This window comes from Mesoplodon densirostris, chromosome 6 (assembly GCF_025265405.1).
Source record: "Mesoplodon densirostris isolate mMesDen1 chromosome 6, mMesDen1 primary haplotype, whole genome shotgun sequence".
Classification (NCBI taxonomy): domain Eukaryota; kingdom Metazoa; phylum Chordata; class Mammalia; order Artiodactyla; family Ziphiidae; genus Mesoplodon; species Mesoplodon densirostris.
Genome location: NC_082666.1, coordinates 80,740,097 through 80,760,952, shown reverse-complemented (window position 1 = coordinate 80,760,952; position 20,856 = coordinate 80,740,097). Strand labels below are relative to the sequence as shown.

Here is a 20,856-nt window from a genome sequence, read left to right as displayed (position 1 = left end):
CTCTGATATTCTTTGAAATGAGAAATAATTTTGAGCCTGTTGCTTTTAATAACAAATAAAAACATAAATACAATAACTTTGACCAAAGTTTTAGTAAATCAAATAAAATAGGAAAAAAACCATTAATTTCCCAGGTGGCAATTTGTATTGGTTATCATATGTGGATGATACTTAATTTGATTCAGCACGTGAAACTTGACTTCCAAAAAAAAGATTTTAAATATGTTCCTTAAGATTAAAAAAAAGAGATAGTTCCTAAAAAGTTTTTATATATCCATAAGTAAAACAGTATCAAAAGAAAATTTAGTGACATTTAAGGCTAATTGCTCTGAATCAGGAAAGTAACAGAAAGTAATATAATTTTATCAGTAAATTGACCCGAACTGTCTTCAACTGTATATGTGTTGATTTAAGTCTATACAAACTAATGCTTTTGCATAAAAATGTCCTGAAAGGACCCAAATTTAAAGTTAATATTTAATCTTTAATCAACCTAAATGTACAACAGTAGAATAAACTAATTATGCTGTATTAATATCAAAAAATATTTTGTAGCCATTAAAAAATGTCCTGAAGTAATTTTTATGACATGGGAAGATGTTAAATAAGAAAGTAGGATAAAGACTAAATATATCTTATGATCCAAAATATTTTATTGAGTCTGTATGTGTGTGTGAATCTGAGAAAAAAATACACCAAAATGTTAACAGAAGTTATTCTGGGTGGTGGAATTATAGATTCTTTTGCTTTTTTAATTCTATTAAAAATTTCTAAATTTGCTGTAATGAACATGTACCACTATTATAAATTTTTAAATGACCAAGGATTTGTATGAAAACCTCTTGGTGTGTATGAAAAAGATGTGTGTTATATGGTATTTAAGTTCCCAGAAGAGGTCAAGTATTTCATGTATACATTGTTCCATTATTCATAATTACTAAGTCACCAAGACCCATCCTGGTAAAGGCAGCTGGACCATCCAAGGCAATCCATTACAAGAGAACTTTGAGAAAAAGAAACCTCGGATAGGGCCTTGAGAAATCTTGTCACCATCATATAATGCTGTTTCCTTCTTGCAGGAAGTAGATGTAAATAAAGACTATGACTACAGTTTATTTTAAAAAATATTCTTAGGTCTCAATGTGTCTTATGAAAAATCAAGTGCGTATCTGAGTTGAGAGCTGAGAACATCTGACCATCCCATTCTTAAGTCTCTTGTTTTTGAAGCCTGCTTACTTACTCTTTTAATATATATTTCTTTACAAATGAATTGTGGAAACACTTTTTTTTACTTCTGTGAACCAAACAAGGCAAAAGAAAGTTGTAACTGGATATTATCCAGGTCCATATTTTTGACTCAAGGGAGGCAGTAAAGTCATCAGACTCCCATCTTACCCACATTGCATTGGATTCCCTCTGCTAAAGCACTCCCTTGTTTTTTTCCACAGGAACTTGGTTTTCCACTGTGGGCTAAACTCCTTTGTTTGCATCCCATCTACTAAGCATGTGATGCCAACTCTGAGGTCTAGGGTTATTTGTCCATTAAGATGTCCTAACTTTGGAAGAGAGCTGAAAAAGGTAGAATAATAACTGGATTTTGTTAGACATTGCACTTAATAGAGAATAAGAGAAAGCAAATCTTTTTTCTGAATACAGATAGTGTACTATAATATCTGTGTCATTGTGAAGAAAGGGACAGTCTTGCCCTGAGTGGGAAGGTATCATTAATTTTGTCCAATCCTAAAACAGTTTTGCAAGTTCTAGTATCTAGTATTCTGGAAGATGCTAGAAACTAAGGATATAGCAGGTAGGGCAAAAAGTGGTAAAGAAAATCTAGAGAGCAGGTGATAAGATATATAATGTTTGATAAATGTTTGACACATAATGTTTGATAAATATTTAGTAAACAGATTAAGAGGTACTGGCCTCATTGTAGTTCCTGGTGGTCATGCACTCAGTGTGGTCCCAGTGTTTATTACAAACTCACTCCCCCACAATTTGCACATACGCTTCTGGGAAGGGTCTAGTAAAGCACTGAAATAGTCCAAGTTCCAACCAACTTGACTGAATGAAAGTCCAGTCCAGAGAAGATGCTGGAGTATTAGGCAGGGAAACTGACACAAAACCTCTTCCTACTGACCCATCCACTGAGGAATGAAGATAGCAAAGGCTAAACCCCAAAGTCAACTAGGGAACCATACCTCACCATATATAGTAAGACGTGGGTCACCAGTACATTCCCAGACCCAATGGACTCCGGCTCTGGTACTTGTAGGGACCCATCAGGATGAGAAAACACAGTTCAGGTCAAAGTTTGCTAATACAAACCTTTTGATATGGTTTAAACTATGTGTACCTCTCAGAAGCCTGAAGAGATAACCCATGAGATTTTTCTTCTAAAAAGCCCATTCCTTTTCATACTGAATCCAGCAGCAAATAAAAAGGTTTTGGGTGTATATTTGTGGGGACCATGGATGGGGAGGCAGAATGAAAAGGGAAAACAAGATGTTAATTTCAAAAAAAAAAAAAAAAAGTGAGTTAACAAATGATTACAATGAATACTTTATAAAGATATTTCTGAACTTAGAAGAAAAAAGAGGGTGAAATATTCCTGTTTCCAGGCTAAGAAAACTAAGGCAGAAGATATGTATAAAATGAAAGTCCATATGAGTAAAAGGTTTTTAAATTAACCCAACAAGTAAGCCAGTAATCCATACTTCTCCATCACACACAATTTTAAACTCAATTTGTTAAAGAAAATGTGAGGGGAATGGCTCAGGGGAGAAAGTGGTGGTGCAGGAACGAATCCCTACTTTGGAATAAGGTAGAGATCCTTCTTTTTTTACTTGGGCCTTCACATAAGTCACTGCTTTTGAACAGTATGGTGAGGAATACTTCTGGGCCTCCAGAATATCCATGAAAATTACTGGCCTCCAGCAGCTGCAGCTGTTCAAAATAAATAAATAAATAAATAAATAAGTAAATAAGTAAATAATAAATAAATAAAGAGACAGAGAAAGAAGATAAAGAAGAGGTAAATAAAAATTTCAGTGTGCTTAATGGTTCTGAATGAGATGGCCTGAAATCTATACCTTCAAATGTGTTCCATGTTGCTATAATATTTGCTGCCAAATATTTCTATATTTTACAAAATCCTCACAAATTCTAAAGACAGGAGAATAAAAGTTCTGCTCTTTTTGAAATGTTTATTCATTCATTACTGCTTATGTAATTAGTATAGAAATCTGTTCATTTCAATTTTTTCCAGTAAAAGAATTCCTCATTGTCCAGTAGATAATTAGTAGGTATTTATTGAGTGACTGATATATAAAGTCCTATATTAAGTCCTGAGGAAACAATGATAAATAAGATATAGTCTTTGCCTTCACAAAGGTTATACATATTTTTAACAAATTATGGGAAAATATCAGGTAAATTAGCATGCAATAACATTATATTATTTAAAACAAAGGTAATAATATGCCTTAACTAGAATTCAGATCTTAGAAGTCAGAACATTTCATTCACTGTTCTAAATACTAATTTGATAATATTAAGTTATAGTCCCAATCTAGAGCAAATACAAAAGCACTGCAGATATGTGTGACATACATGCTTCCAACTATGTGATGTCCACAAGAGACTCACTTCAGCTTTAAGGACATACATAGACTGAAAGTGAAGGGATGGAAAAAGATATTTTATGCAGATGGAAACCAAAAGCATGGATAGCTCTACTTATATCACACAAAACAGATTTTAAACCAAAAACTGTAACAAGAGACAAAGAAGGTCATTATATAATGATTGAAGAAGACACAAATAAATTTCTTTAATAAATGATTGAAGAAGACACAAATGAATAGAAAGATACTCTATGTTAATGATTGGAAGAATTAATATTGTGAAAATGCCCATACTGCCCAAAGCAATCTACAAACTCAATGCAACCCCTATCAAAATTCCAGTGGCATTTTTCTCAGTAATAGGAAAAAAATCCTAAAATTCATACAGAACCACAAACGTCCCTGAATAACCAAAGCAATTTTGAGAAAGAACAAAGCTAGAGGCATCACACTTCCTCATTTCAAATTATATTACAAAGCTGTAGTAATCCAAACTATATGGTATTTGCATAAAAACAGACACAAAGATCAATCAAACAGAATAGACAGCCCAAAATAAACACATGCATATATGGTCAATTAATTTTTGACAAAACACCAAGAATATTCAATGGAAAATGGATAATCTCCTCAATAAATGATGGTGGAAAAACTAGACATCTACATGGAAAAGAATTAAACTTATACCATACACAAAAATCAAGTTGAAATGATTCAAAACTTGAATATAAGACCTTAAAGCATAAAACTCCTAGGAGAAAACTTAGAGGAAAAGCTCTTGCAATTTTTCCTGGCAATGATTTTTTGGACTTGACACCAATAGCAAAGGCAGCAAAAGCAAAAAGAAACAAATTGGACTACATTAAACCAAAAAACTTCTGTACAGCAAGGGAAACCATAAATAAAATGAACAGGCAACCTAGAGAATGGAAGAAAATATTTGTAAACCACATATCCGATAAGGGGTTAATATCCAAAATATATTAGGAACTTATATAACTCAATAGCAAAATAATAATAATAATGGGCAAAGGATCTGAATAGACATTTTTCAAAGAAGACATGCAGATGGCCAATAGGTACATGAAAAGGTGCTTAACATCACTAGTCATCAAGAAAACACAAATCAAAACCACAATGAGGTATCACCTTACACATGTTAAAATGTCTATTATCAAAAAGGCAAGAGATGGCAAATGCTGATGAGGATGGGAAGAAAGGGGATGCTGTGCACTGTTGTATACACTGTGTGTATACACACACACACTATAGAATATTATTCAGCCTTATAAAAGAAAGAAGTACTACCATTTGTGACAATATGGACGAACCTGGAGGGCATTATGTTAAGTGAAGTAAGCCAGACAAAGATAAACATGTCATGGTATCACTTATATGTGGAAGCTTTAACAAAAGAGTGGAACTCATAGACACAGAGTAAAATGATGGTTGCCAGAGATACAAGGTTGGGGAAATTGGGAGAGGTTAGTAAAAGGGTACAAAACTTTCAGCTATAAGATGAATATCATCTGAGGATCTGATGTACAACATAGTGACTACAGTTGGTAACACTGTATTATATAATTGAAATGTGCTAAAAGAGTAGAACTTATGCGTTCTTACCAAAAAAAAAAAAAAAAAGGTAAATATGTGAGGTGATGGATGTGTTAATTAACTGGAGGTGAGAATCCTTTCATAATGTATGTGTATATCAAATTATCGCATTGTACACTTCAAATGTGTTACAATTTTATTAGTCAATTATACCTCAATAGAGCTGAAAAAAATTGATGCAGTTAAGAAACAAGTAGCTTAATGACAAAAAAAAAAAAAAGAAGACAAATATAATCCAAGGACATGACATTAGAAGTTGCTGCATCCACTTCTGCTGCCGTAAAGGTTGGCCAACATAAAAGGAGTGTAGTGTTGAAAGAACTACAGAGAAATGGGGTTCAATCCTGATTGCTGCTAAACTTGGTGTAAAATGTGACCAGAAGATTTACATACCACGCTTCTGTTCATTTGTGTGAACCAATAAATTTTTCTACTTAAACTAATTTGGGTTGAGTTTTTAAAATTATTATTATTATTATTATTATTACTTACACGGGGAAAAAAGGCCGTACTAATATAAAGAGTTGTAGAGTTGGGAATGAGGGAAGAGTTGGAAAAGATTTTTATTGAACTTCTTAGGCATCACTTTTCCATGTAGAGGGCAAAACATATCAGTAATTTTGGCAAATAAGAGTATGCCTTAATAGTTTAAAAATTAAAAAGGTTTAATAGTTTAAAAATTAAAAAGGTTAAAAAGTAAGAGAGGTTAACAAATTAGAGAAGGCTCTGGGAAAGCAACAGTGATGAGCCTAGAGGATACTATTAGCATCTTCCCAGTGTATCCATCTATGTATAAAAATGGTCAAAATGGGCAGGAGAGATTAGGCATCTGTATCTGCTATTTGTATGACTATGTATATGGATGTTTTCTTCATCTTCCGTCAATTTGCAAGATCCCTTTTCTATCACTACTGCTACTTTTATATTCCTGAAGTTTTCTTTCTCTTTTCTTTCTCCCACTGGAAAACAACAAAAACCCCTGGATATGATGCCTGAAAAGGGCTTAAAAAGGTGGACAGTAAAGAGTATGGGGTGACTTGCTGGGGCAGTAATGCTCCTCTGCATCAAATGCCCCATTTTGAGAGGAAAAAAAGGAAGAGCATACTGTTTGTAGGGGAGAAAGAATGCAAACATAACATAGCTCAAACCTGCTCGTGCAGCTGCCATTTTCTTGTTTCGCAGTTTGTTCTCCAAAGCTTGCTACATAATAAAAAATAGTAGAGAAGAACATGAGATTTCCTGATGTTTTCTACTACTTGACATTAATAAAGACAAATATTTCTCTGAAATAAATTGTATCTTACCTGTTTCATCTTCTTTTTTAGATCCAGATTTGCTGCCTTCTGGCCCTTTGCAGTAGCATTGAGATAATAGATAGTCAAACTAAATTTAAAAAAATAAAATAAAATTTATGGTATTTTTCAGTTCCTCAAGATTCTTCTTAAATTTACATTAACTAGATCATATAATATTGGCACTGGAGTGACTTTAAGATATTTTCTACTCTGAACCTCTTTTGTAGATAAAAGCCTGAAGTACAGAGAGGTGAAGAAGTACATTCAGAATTACACAGCGACTGGGGTGGACCTGGGAAGTTGGACCCCCAAGGCTCCTCCTCCACAGCCCAGGGCTCTGTCTGATGTTCCTCACTGCCTAATTTTAAGTTCTTCTTGGAAATGTATTAACATCACTTTAAATTATAATTGAAAACACCATTTCAAATCGATACCAATGGCATCCAAGAGAACAGAAAATCTCTTGAAGCTTAGGGAATGTGTAGAATAAAAAGGAAACTGACTTTCCACTTTAAGTTCCTTCCTTTGGCTTTTACAACTAAGGCTATAATCCTCATCGTCATAGTTAATTAACATGGCTTTTTTTCATCTATAGAACGTATTGTTTGCATTTCTCTCTCCTTCAAAAGAAACTATTTCATAAAAGAATAGTCCTGGCATTTAAGTGATATTTACATTTCTAAAAAGAGCAAATTCCAGCCAAACATTTTTGCAAAAATAAACATGTTCATCTTCACTTAAAGCAAAACAAAGAAAAAAATGCATTAAAAAAAAAAAAGTAACTGGCATTGCCCTTTATTGCAAATAACTGGTTACTGAACACATTTCCCCTACTCACCAACATGCCAGATCATAACCTTTACGAGCCATCTGCTGCTAGCAACAGGATTATTGATATCATTTCCGCTGGGTTTATTTCTTATACAAGTGATAGGATTTTGAATGAAATTACATACATGAAAGCATCTGGTGTAATATCTGGCATGAATTAGGTGTTCAATAAATATGGTGTGTCTGTGTATTGTAAGGGTTTTCTTAGAAAAGTGCCAGCATTTGGAGGAAGAACTCAAAGACCTCACAAGTCACTCGCAATTCTGTAATTCTCTATTTATCTATCACTTTTTTTCTACCTTGAGATGCACCTTCAATGAGTATTCTTCATAGATCATTTTTTAGTCTCCAAAGGAATGAAACCGCCTGCAGGGAACTAGCTCAAACTCTACTCAGTTACCCAAAAACCAACCAAGCTGATTTAATATGATTCATTGGGGAAATTCAAAATGCTTGTAAACATTCTGTAATTAAAGGTAATAAAAAGCCAAGCCAGGACTTCCTGGTGGCGCACTGGTTAAGAATCCGCCTGCCAATTCAGGGGACATGGGTTTGCGCCCTGGTCTGGGAAGATCCCACATGCCACGGAGCGACTGAGCCTGTGTGCCACAACTGCTGAGCCTGTGCCCTGGAGCCCGTGAGCCACAACTAGTGAGCCTGCATGCCACAACTACTGGAGCCCACGTGCCTAGAGCCTGTGCTCCGCAACAGGAGAAGCCACCGCAATGAGAAGCCAGCACACCGCAGTGAGGAGTGGCCCCCTCTAGCTGCAACTAGAGAAAGCCCATACAGCAAAGACCCAACGCAGCCAAAAATAAATAAATTAAATAAATTAATTAAAAAAAAATCCAAGCCAACTGTATGGGCACCATAAAGTGCTGAAGATGAGACCTCAGTATTTGAAAAATCAAATCACTAATAAGCAGAATTTCGGGTTTTAAATCAGAACGTCAGAACTAAAATCATCCTTGTGGGACATCTATTTGACCTTATATCATGCCAGTTTCCCTCTAGACAGTCTATATCAGGGGTTGTCACACTATGGTCTCTGGGGCAAACCTGACTCCCAGCCTGTTATGTATGGCCCATGAACTAAGATTGGTTTTTACATTTTATAATAGTTACATAAGTACTTACATAATATCCTCAATTTTGCCTCTTGGACCACAAAGCCTGAAGTAACTACTATATGGTCCTTTAAGGAAAAGTGTGCCAACCCTGGGTGTAGACAGTCTCTGACAAGTGGCTTCCAGTTCTTCTGAGCATTTCCACTCAGCCTGAACTCAGTGTTTGGTGCTGTAAATGAGTGGTGGGAAATAAGTGGTGGGGAATAAAAAGACATGGGTTTGAATTTACCTATTAGCCATTTGATTTGGGGCAGATCTTCCATGTGCTTTCAATAATATGATTAATGAGGCCAACTTCTTAAGGTTATTGTGGAAATTAAATGAGTTAATATATGGATCGTGCCTGGAACAAAGGCAGTGTTCATTTCTCTTCCATACCGCTGGGGCAGCTTATTAAATCTTTAATTAGTGGCATTAGAACAATGTTGCTCCTTTGCTTAAAAATAAATCTCTCTCAATAAGTTAAGAATATAGTCATAAAATCTGACATTGTTTTGAGTGTGTGTTTTAAAACAAGACCTCCTTTTTACCATGAAAAGGCCTTGACTCCTAAAAGCCATGCTCTCAAAAGCCACTATATCGTAAAAACGCTAAGAAGGAAAATCACTTCCAGGGCCATCTGGTGAAACATGCTGCATCCAGCAAGTCATTTTCTAACACATCTGCACCAGAGATTTACTATCAGATTCTTAATGGCACCCCATGATCAAGGTTCTGTACTACATAAAATAATCTGTTTTACTATTTAATTATCCCTACAGGCTATTAGCCCTCCCTCAAAGAAGGCATCATGGTGTAAAGGGGTGAGTGCTGGATTTACTGTCAAAGCCCTACTATTGTCATTTTTGATGTATTCTCACTGAGGGAAAAATCCCTTCCCTCCTCCAAGTCAGTTTCTTAATTTATAAACTTAAAGATGACACCTTCCCTCACTGATGTGGCTTGTGACCACGACCATCACAGAGACGATCCTAACAACTTGGCCCAGAACTCAGTTCATTCACTTAAACCACTGGGATTTCTCTCCCAATCTCTCCCTGAGATTTCCTAGTTTTACCTTTATTTAAACAAATCCAACCCTTTGTGTCAGCTTTGTTCCACTGAAGTGTCCACGAGGGTGACTTCATACTTGCCCTCCTTGACTGAAATCAGTGGCAGTTCTAGACTTTTTATTTAGGAGGGCCTTGGGGTTTGAAAGGAAGGACTGGGGCACTTTTTGTAGCCCTTCCATAGGAAGCATTTTTTTTTTTTGCTTAGAATGTAAGTTTACCTATGGTGGCCAAGACTCAGAAACCAATGAAAGTAATATGGGAACAAAAGCCCCCTCTCAAGTTCCCCTTTGGATATCATCTCTGACTTTGAAAGGATAGACTAAGTGACCTTTCCAAGACCCTTCTGGTCCTCTGATTCTATCATCATGGGCAGACATAGTTATTAATGGCCTTCTAGGAACAAGGACAGGGTAATTTTTAAGACCCCTTAAGCCTTTAGCCCTGAAATATAGCTTATAGGGCCCTCAAGGGGAATATTAACTTAGAGGCTCATCATTTCTGTGTATCCACAGCCATATGCTTTATGGAAAAAAGGTGGAGGTCAGGGGGGTGGGGAGGAAGCTTGATGTGTTGATTAGATTTAGTGTTTATGTTTCCCTTGCTGTAGCTGTTTACTGATAATTATTTTGGTTACTTGGGAACAAATCTTATAATCCTAGGCAGGCAAAGACAGATGCAGATGGCTGTAAATTACATACAATAGGATCAGAATATGGCTCATGAATTTTAGCCTCTCACCACCACATAATCAGTGCTGAATTGGTTAGGTTACAGCACAACCCCTGGGGAGAAAGAGATTTGAAAACGCTGAAACTTAAAAGGCGCAGGAAGAACATTACAAAGGCTCTTTCTATGAGGAGGGGAAGCACATACACCATAACCAAAATAACAGCAATAACTAATCCAGGATTAGAAAGCTGTCTCAAGATCTTTGCCATCCAGCTTGGAAAATCATGTTCCAGTGTTTCTCCAATGACTTCAAACATCCTATTTTTGCCACTGAAAAAAAAAGGAGAGAAGTTCATTTGAAACAGATGTAAAAACCATGTTTATAGCAAGATGTAAAAACTATGTTTATAGCAAGAAAACTAGAAATTTTTCTCAAACACTGCCTAAGTACTCTTTCAGGTTAGAAATCTGATGTTTAGCTACAACTCCTGACACTTTGACCTCATACTGTCAACGTATGGATAAGATATGAGAAATGTTATGCCAACACAAACACATAGTCAAAGCAGTTAGGAAATTAACCACAGCATTAGGAGAAGATTTAAAAAATTTTTTGGGGGGAATATAGTTGATTTACAGTGTTGTGTTCGCTTCAGGTGTACTGCAAAGTGAATCGGTTATACATATACATATATCCACTCTTTTTTAGAATCCTTTCCCATAGAGGTCATTATGGAATATTGAGTAGAATTCCCTAGCAATACAGTAAGTCCTTATTAGTTATCTATTTTATATATAGCAGTGTATATGTCAATCCCAATCTCCCAATTTATCCCTTCCCTCCAGGAGAAGATTTTTTAAAGCTATATTTCTAAGATTTGGGTTACTTGGGAACAAATATATAAAATATAAATATACCTTATATATGTATGAAAATATATTTTATAAATAGCTTGTAAGCTTACTCCTCAGCAGCTGTTCTTATATAAGAATACTTTCTTTGGGCTGCACAAATAGTGTGCTCAGTTTTTTTAATTAGCCTTGGAAATGAGCATAAGGAATAGCTTAATGGAATAAAATCCACAAATAATCTAATATCTCTTTCCATGTTATAGCTTCTATCTCATTTTCCACCAGACCTCTTTCATCTGAGCTATTAATAGGTAACTGCACTGAATGCCGAATCCTTTCTCTCTCAGTATTTCTTCTGGACGGGCCCTAATGAGTACCAGCTAAGAACAGAAAATGGGAAGAGAAAGAAAACAAGCCTAAAAAGCAAAGGTCCTTAGTGAATTTGTTCTCAGCCCCTATAAACTAGAGAAATGAGAGCAGGGTGTCTGTCTTAACTTAGTATATAACATTCAGCATTATCAGGTAACACCCATCATGCCAAATTATTTTTTTCTGTATATACATATTGATTCTACTATGAAATGATGTTATTTTCAGAAAAGATATTGCATTATCTATCAGCAATTTGTATGTATCGTGAGAATAAAGGTTGGCATAACACTGAGTAAAATATTTTGGCTTCACTTTTGTTTTTTGACCTTTATACATTTTTAACTACTAATTGAACATGACCCACAAGTTCCAGATCAGATTTTTTTCTCTCCAGTATCTTTTAATAGACTGACAGTGACTTCAAGTATCTTGTCAGGAGTCACTGGACTACAGAGGTATAAATTTTGCTTCACAAACTATAGATCTACACACTAATTAGCAAGACCTATGATACATAAGGGGGAATGAAGCTTACTGACAATTTAAGATTCTATCAACCTATTGCACTAAGGTTTCTCATTCCTCATCCATTCTAGCTGACCATGCTTCACCTTGACATATGGAATACAGCCAGAATGAGGAGACAGGCAAGGAGGTTGAGAAAAAAATGAGACAATCCACCCCACCCCACCTTCTCCAGCCTCTAGGGCTGTGTTTGATGAATGTCAGAATGAGGGAACTGGAATTTTACAAAATCATCCCTAGCCACAAAGGTCTTCTTTGCATCCAGTGTATGAGAAATGTGAAGTTTTTAGTATCTCTGAGGATTCTTGGGTGCCTTTCCCAGGACAGGTCTCTTACCAGGAGTCCAGATCTTTTATTACACACAAACTATAGAGCCGGCTACAAATCCTGGCACTCCCTTTTTCTGACGAGTGAACCAAAGTATGCATATTCCCAGAAGTCCTTTCCAGCCTGTTGCGAGTATACAACCAAGTGAAATGTTACTGAACTTAATCTATAGCTCTCTTGGGCATAGCTCCATCCACCCTAATTAGAATAGTCTATGTCTGTCTTTTCAGCCAGATCGAAAGGTCCACCTGGCCAGAATCAATGCCCAATGTACACCTACATCTCCTCTAGTGCTTAGTGCACAACAGTCATTCTTCATTCATTAACTCAAATTACTGGCCAACACTCTACTGTGTTTTGACTCACAGAGATGAAAATATTCTGTCCCCAACCTCTAGAAGTCAGCTACACTATTAAGAAAAATCATCACATCAAGTGAGTAATGTAATAGCAGTGTCATGATATAATATAAACCTATACATATTATATGATCTCAGTTATTTTAAAAATCTGCATAAGAAGAAAACCAGAATACAAAATGCCAAAAAAATGTTGAGAGTTGTTATTTCAGGTCTTTGGTTAGTGTTTATTTTCATGCGAAAATTTCTATAATTTCTGTTTTTTCTAGGATAAACACATATTACCTTTGCAGTTAGATGAAAATACATGAAGTTATAATTACCATAATGTTAGCAGGGAGGTGTGTGAGAACCTAGAGATCTACAAACTGTTCAGAATTATTAGTGAGGGAGCTGGGGGAGAAACATCAAGTGTCAGGAGATGAGGTAGAGCAATTAGAAGAATTTTCTTCACCTGGACACCAAAGAAATAGTTTTTTAATTGTCAAACTGTTAAGGTAAATCCACTTAATAGCCTACTGGAATAATTTTCTGGAAAATTCACCCTCCCTAGCCAGTTCTTATGAAACCAGAACGAGCTAGACTATCTCATCAAATTGCTTTGCAGAATGGGTCTTCTAAGGTATTGTAGCCACCTTACCTGAAAACATACATGCACCTGGGAGAGCCTGGCCATTACTGTGCTGTCCCCATTAACCTACCTCAAATGCACGTTTACCAATTTGCTGCCCACCCAGGTGCCAAGTAGGGTCAGATACACTTCACTAGGCAGGCTGGTCAAACGACCTCAAACTCAGGGTCCAAAAGGATGGCAAGTCATGAGTCTCCTACTAATATATCCTTTCTCACCTCACTAGCAAGGCAGAACAATGCTTAAAGCTTTAAAATCTAGAGAATAAACCAAGTATACATTCTTTTGCTCCAGGAACAACAGACTATCTAAATAGGACAGAGATACCCCTTTCCCAATACTCTACTGAAAGTATTTAAATTTCCTTGATCTCAAAATAGTGACATACATGCTGCTCCTCTGCCAAAGTTTGCCAATTAGGAAGCAGTTGGTCAAAGTCAGATACTATGTGTTAGATACAGACTAAGTTTTATTCATTAAAATCATAGTAACTCAGTGTAATTTAAAGAGAGGCAAAGGAGTTACGATCCAAAAAGCTAAAATTGTGCAGTCATTGTACGTGACTAGCTCAATGATATTTTTTATATTAATGGACCTCTGTTACCACCACCCAGCTCCGTGTTGACCTTGCAGGGTTTCCCTGGCAGACAACTAAGTTCCTTTGATATGTTTTTCTGAGAAGGACCCCCTTCCAATTAAAAAGTTAAAAGCACATCTAAAACTTATCCTGGATATTTAGTTGTGTGGGTAATTTGCAATTAACTAAAGTCTTTAGATGACTTGTCTCTTGAACTTTGTACCCTGAGCTTTATTAAGACCAATTGCTCTTTCAAAACTGTAGTTTCATATTTAGCCTCCAGATGTCACTGTCTGCATTATTTACTTCCCCCCACCTGGGTGGGGCGGGGGAACAGGACTTGTCAACTTCAGCTTCCTGAATATGTATGACAGAACTCCAGCTGTTTTTGCTCAATCAGTAGGCTTAACATTTTCTTTCTTTGTGTCCAGGAAAGCAGTAATAACAGACTATTATTAGAATGAAAATGCTTCTTTTATACTTAAGTCTGTGGGCAAAGAATATTTTGACTTTAATTTAGTAACTTGGGTCTGACAGCATGAAGGAGAAATTATACATGTCCACTATTGCATCATGCTTGTCATTCACATGGCTTTTTGTATTCACATTTTCCCACTGAAAAGTAGAAATAACTCAAATGCATGCTGATCAGTCACTCAACATGTAGAGATTCTTGGGGGGACTTGTGGTGGAATGAAATCTCAATCCTCCAGATCTGGAAACTTTGCTTTCTTGGTAAGTGTCACAGGGAACGCTGTCATAGAGAGAACTGTAGAAAAGTATATTTCTAAGTTGGATCAAAGAGCCTTCTTGACTCTTTATTACTGACTTGAGTGATTTATTCTTGTTATTTGAGGAGAATATACGTGAGGAACATCCTTAATTTTTTTCCTAGCATGTAGATTTGGATTATAAATTCTGTGACCCTCTTTATATTATTATCTAATAATGATCCCATTTCCTAGGTAGCTTGTGGAGTCATCTTTCTTTTTTCCTTCCTCCCTCCCTCCCTTCCTTCCTCTTTTATTTTTTCAATTAGGTGGTTCATGTGAAAAATAACAATAGCTTCCAATGTCTGAATGAGATGACCTAGCATCAGGAAAATGTTCATATCCAGACTAATGTAATCAAACCTTGCTCTTTGCTATCTCCTTATATAGAAATAGCTCAGATTCAGTGTACATATTTTACACGGACAGAGCCTGGAGCAGTTATTTTCCCTTTTATGATTGCCAAGTGAGAAAATATCAATAGATGGATCTTGCTTAAGAATGTCCATGTCACATAATGAGCCTGAATATCCCAAAGAGCTCATTCCTACAGACCAAAATGTTACTGTTTGGGGGGAAAAAATAGCTTATACAACGAGTGACCATTCCCATCTCCACCCCTGAAAGAAAACTTTGCCCAAAAGAAATTGCAAAGGCAAGAACCTGAAGGGGCCACAATCAAAAGATGGTGGGAGGGACACGATCATGTACAGGACGGGCATGGTGGACAAGAAGAGGATGAGCAAGAGCATTCCCAGATAGAAGTTATTCGATCTGGAAGCTTTGAAGACCCTGGCCTCAGGAACGTTGCAACACATCACAGCCCAGCACTGGAAGTACATGGATGTGTGGAGCCGAAGGATATTGATGCCTGGGAGGCTGGGAGCGAAGAAGGAGCCCATCCTGGAAAGAAAAACAGAGCTCTGCTCACCATGGAGCTTCATTCCACAACAAAGTCACACAGTCCGTATTTATTTTACATCATGCTTATTTGCCAAAGGCAGAAAATGTGTTGCCTCTTTCAATCACGTAAACCCTTCATGTTAATAAACTTAACTAATTCTATTTCCATCTCCTGTACACATTTTACCATCTTCCCCATTATTGCAGATATTGTGTACTTAAGTCTTTCACAGAAACTCTGCTGGTCGCTAACTATATCCACTTATCATTAGTAAATTTAAACTACAACAGATCAAACAGTATATTACACTTGTTCTACTTCTCTCTTCTACTTCTAAAAAAAATTTACTTTCCCCTAATATTCATACCATTGATTAATATATCTAAAAATTTAGCTTTAAAAAAAACTTCCCCCCAAAATTTTAAAAATTAAAAAAATTAAAATTTAGCTTTTTTTATAATTAACCCTTAAAACCACCCATTATATTCAAATAAACTGCATATGTGCATTAATTATTTTGTCATAGCTAATTAATTTTTACTTAATGAAAGAGAAAATGTTAAAGTAAGTTTTTCTGATGTTATTTTCTATTTGTGGCTGTTATGGTATTTTAGAGCCAATGGGAATTATGTATTTGTGTCTCATAAGATCCTATGTTTTGTTGATATTCAATTGCAAGCTTTATGTGTTTTTGAAATGAAAATTTGACACATCCATTTAATTTAGTTTATCTGTTTACTTTCTTATTTTAGCATGTCCAGGAAATCCACTGATCTGTACATGAGATTTTTTAAAAGTATTTTAAAATGCCACTTTTAAACTGGAACCATTTGAGTGAGGTCACTCTTACTTGATGGCTTCAGTGGTTATTTCAACAAAATAAATTTCAATTTTCTTTGATGAGAAAATCCATCAGAACCATAAAGCACCATAATGGCAATTTATTAATCCGAAATTCAAAAGAGGATACATGTACACTTATTTCAGAAGTATAAGCAGAATCCTATCTTTTAAAACTGTCCCAAATATAATAAAACCTTCAGTAATTCTAGTTAGGGTTTGCATGTTATATTTCCTGGTTATGTAGAATAATTTTTAAAATCAATCCAATGTATATTTGGTATATTATGGAGGGCGGGGGGTTGAGTTAGATGAAGAAGTTAGTTTCGGCTATAATTGAACTTGTGCAATCCAACAATAAACCATTTCATTGAAAAGTGCTAACCTGCTACAGTTTGTGCTGTGTTGTTGATAGGTTTCCATACAACAGATCTGAAAAACATTTTAACATACTGAATTGACCACAGACTTTGTAGAAAGTTAAACTATTAAAAAATGGTATATAATTTGGGTGATGATGATTTGTCCATGTAGGTTAATCAATTACAACAAATGTACAGCATGGTAGAAGATGTCAACAGTGGGAAAGGCTGTGCATGGGTGGGGACAGGGGGTATATGGGAACTCTGTACTTTCCACTCAATTTTGCTGCGAACCTATAACTTCTCTAAGATATAAAGTTCATTAGTTTTTTTTTTTTTAATGAGGGTAAACTTTGGAACAATACTGTGTATCTTGGTTACAGGATAGCAAAAGAGAATCTGGAACCCCAGAAACATGAGCAAGTAAGTGAGTGACAGTCCCAGCTGAGGGGTCAGAATGACAAAGCACTAGATTATATTCCCAAATGCCAGTGTTTGTAATGTAATATGCTTGCAGATGATTGTGCTTGCCCCCTTCTAAAAGTCAGGCTTGGCCATGTGATTTGTTTTGGCCAGTAAAATAGAGATAAAAATGAAGTGTCTCACTACGGGATGGAAACTTTAATAGCGCTGTAGGGTTTTTTGTTCTCTTCTCTCTCTGCTCTGACCAGTGATGTTCCAGATGGATCCTATTCTATCACAGTCTATGACTCCACAGTGAGAGTAACTAACATGGGCACAGTCCTTTACCAACTCACATTGGACACATGGAGTACATAAACTTTTCCTTTTCTAAGCCACTAAGATTTGGGGGGTTGTATTTAATTGCTGCACAACCTAGTCTATCCTAAGATACAGTTTTGCCTAAAGCCACATATATGTGTACCTATACATAGGCATGTGTTGTTTATCTGTATGCACACATGTGTACACTCATATATGTAAGTGCATCTATAGATAAATAAATTTCAGAATTTCAAAATAAATATCACATAGGCATTTTGAACAAATGACTCAAGAACATTATCCTAGAAAAAGAGATCCCGGCACAGTGATATCTGAATCTTAAAGCTCATTCTATCTTTGCCCGTGACTCACTAATCAGCTCAGCTCACTAAGTCCCTTAGCCAGACCTGATCCCGTCATCTGTCAGTTGAAGATCATTGTAATACCTTAGGCTTATAAAATGCTTTTCTTTCAAGAAGATCAAAGCAAATGAAAGCTTCTTTTATTTAGCTCTCCTCATTGTTCCAGTGACACGGTACGTGTCAGGTAAATTATTCACATTTGATCAAGTGAGAAAAATGAGGTAGCAGAAAGTGACAAGACTGGCAGGGAGATACAGGAGACAGCATTGGAACAACGTCTAAACCCATCTTCTTTCTCACTGTGTGTGCTCTGCCTCAGCTACATCCTGCTCTGATAGAGTAGAGATATGATACGCTTTCATCATTTAAAAATATGATCACAAAACCTACGCTATTTTAAAAAGACGTGTGTAATATAGTTTTACTGATCGTATCAGCCAATTCATAACAAAATGGATGTTACCAATAATTGTTTGACTTTAATAACATCGGTGTAAATAACCTTCATTACTCAGAAACTCCTAAAGCAGTGATTGAATGTCTCCAGTCACAAACCAATAAAATTGAACACAAAATCTCCATCCTCTTTTGATCATTTCTGTAGCAAATGGCCATACTTAGGCATCAGATCCTAATGCCTCATAAAATAGTGGATTACACGTGTGAGTCCAAGGGAGCCTTCTAAACCTAGACTACACACTCCCCACACCACATCCCTACCCTGTCACCAACTTCCTGGCAGTTAGGAAAAGACCATTTGTACAAAGGGTTGACCTGAAGGGGAATAACAGTTATTCAATATTTTGCTTCTAGAACTCTGGGAAGTGTGTGAATATCTTAGTACACTCAAAAAACACAATCATTTTCTAAAGTCCTCTGCAAACTAACCGGAAGCAATATTTGACCAATATTTGAAGGTTGAATACATAGAAAGTGATAGTGTAATGACACTTCAAAGATTTTGATGATGGGTCTGCCCATGAAAAAACTGGAGAAGATTGTTTAGATATTTAAGAATTTCAATATGAACAACAGTGGACTAAATAGGTGCAAAATTACAAGTGAAACAAATCAGGACACAATTATAAGAGCTTTGCTGACAATGAAAACAAATTTCTAGGCCAATCTGTTGTCTTCACTATGAAAGAACAAGAAATAGACATGCAGCATATGTCTGCACAAATGGCACCACGCCAGGCCTGAGGGATTTATGACACTCTGCATAAAAGCCAGGGAGTTTTAAAACTGATATAAGGCAGTGGTTTCTCATTACTCCAATAGCACTGTTAGCCATTTTCTGCCATGACAGCAGAATCCCCTACAGGAAATGAAAGATCTGGAAGCTGAGCCCTTTTCTATCTCTGGTGATAGTCACATGTTGAGCCACCTTGACTTTCCTCCCTGCTTGGAGAAGAAAGGATGCATTTCACTCCTTAATGACTCTCTGGACATATAAGCCACAACCTGTAAAATTTAGAAAGCAAGGGAACAGGAATCACGTTTTTAAACATACCTGACAATGGAGAGGAGGATCTTTTTATAGTCTTCTCTTCATATTGATTGACCTAGTGAGGCACAGGAATCTGACAGGCCCCAAGGCAGGATGATGAGGCCCTTGACTGTGGTCTTTATATTACTGAAGCAAGATCATTTTAACTTTCGCAGAGAGGTTTGCTCTCACAAAGGTTTAACAATTCAGACTAGCTATGGCTGAAGGAGTTGAGTAATATATGAAGCTTGCACAAAAACTGACCCCAGTAACTAGTACTTGTACCCAGGACAATGGTGTGATTGGCACAATATTAGATCTGTGTCAATGGGATAAAGAAGCTCAGTTGTAACTGCTTGTGGGTTGGGGTGTTCCTAGGTAAGAGTGACAGATTTTCAAGACACACGGTCCACAGATGAATCTCCTGCTATGATTCAATTTTTAAAGTCAAAAATGGTTTCTAGTGTATCAACTCATCTTAACCTGTCGAAGATTGACAGTGAAAATGCTTTCACTTAATAAAAGATATAACAATCCTTTGTACACTAGAAGAAATAATTCCGACGTGCAAATGGCCCCATGAAACAAATTACTAAATAAAGATCATATTTCTAACTAAACCTTCCTAAAACATGTATTTCATCTCTATAAACTATTGGATTTGGTAAGCTAATATTTTTTAAAGTAGCTATAAATTCCATTTAAAACATATTCAATAGTGACTGCAAATAAAATAAGTTTCTTGGAAAGACCTTACACTAATTTCTTTCATTCTTAACATGGGATAATGGGATCATTAATGTTTCACTGTTAGATCCTAGTATCACAGGATATGAAACTATAAAAAGCCTTCAAATAATCTAGAAGCCAGAACCTAGACTCCCAGTATTTGATGAAGAAGTGCTCTGCAAAACAGGCAGATGCATTTTAGAATTAAGATTTAAAATATGGGGAAAAAAGTAAACTCTTCATAGCCATTCACTTTGCAAAAAGACAAATGTTGAGTTAGATACAGACTGTGGACTTCTCTAACACCAGGCTACAGTGCTTCATGCAAAAATGATCTTGGAGGCTTTCTTCAAGTGATAAACTGTCCACAGCTGGCTTACCAGATCATTCCTTGATTGAAGATCAGAGCGAGGACATTGCCACTGATGTCAAATTCGGTGTATGAAGGCTAGAGGAGACATTCACTGTATTAGCATCTCAAATAGCAAAAACTGAAAGGCAAGTGTTTCATATTTCTATATAGGTATGGCTAGACTTGCAACTACTTTCTTGCAGCAACAATAGCAGAATAATCAATACAATAAATAATTAGCGATAAAATAATAAGGCATCCTTTTTAACACAGTAAGACATTTTTAAATTCTGTCATTCGATGCTGTGGAAGTGTGATGAGACATACACTCTCATATACTGTTGGTGAAAGTAAAACTTGGAGTAAACTTTTAGAAAACAATTTGACAATACATATGAAAAGTTATAAAAACTTCATCCTCTTTGACCCTGTAAATTTACTTCTAGAAATTTGTTTTAACAAAAT

At 36.1% G+C, this 20,856-nt stretch overlaps 1 protein-coding gene across 1 annotated transcript in view; it reads right to left on the bottom strand.

The window, feature by feature from the left end:
* Nucleotides 1–2,854: 2,854 nt before the first annotated feature.
* The window catches only part of TMC1 (transmembrane channel like 1), a 397,602-nt gene continuing 379,600 nt past the window's right edge, over nucleotides 2,855–20,856 (bottom strand). The window contains exons 19-24 of the mRNA XM_060102312.1: nucleotides 20,420–20,487; nucleotides 15,291–15,530; nucleotides 10,419–10,544; nucleotides 6,545–6,623; nucleotides 6,389–6,440; nucleotides 2,855–2,946 (exon numbers count right to left, since the gene is read on the bottom strand). Coding sequence (XP_059958295.1) covers nucleotides 2,924–2,946; nucleotides 6,389–6,440; nucleotides 6,545–6,623; nucleotides 10,419–10,544; nucleotides 15,291–15,530; nucleotides 20,420–20,487 — 588 coding nt within the window. The 3' untranslated portion in view covers nucleotides 2,855–2,923. The remainder of the gene's footprint in view (nucleotides 2,947–6,388; nucleotides 6,441–6,544; nucleotides 6,624–10,418; nucleotides 10,545–15,290; nucleotides 15,531–20,419; nucleotides 20,488–20,856) is intronic.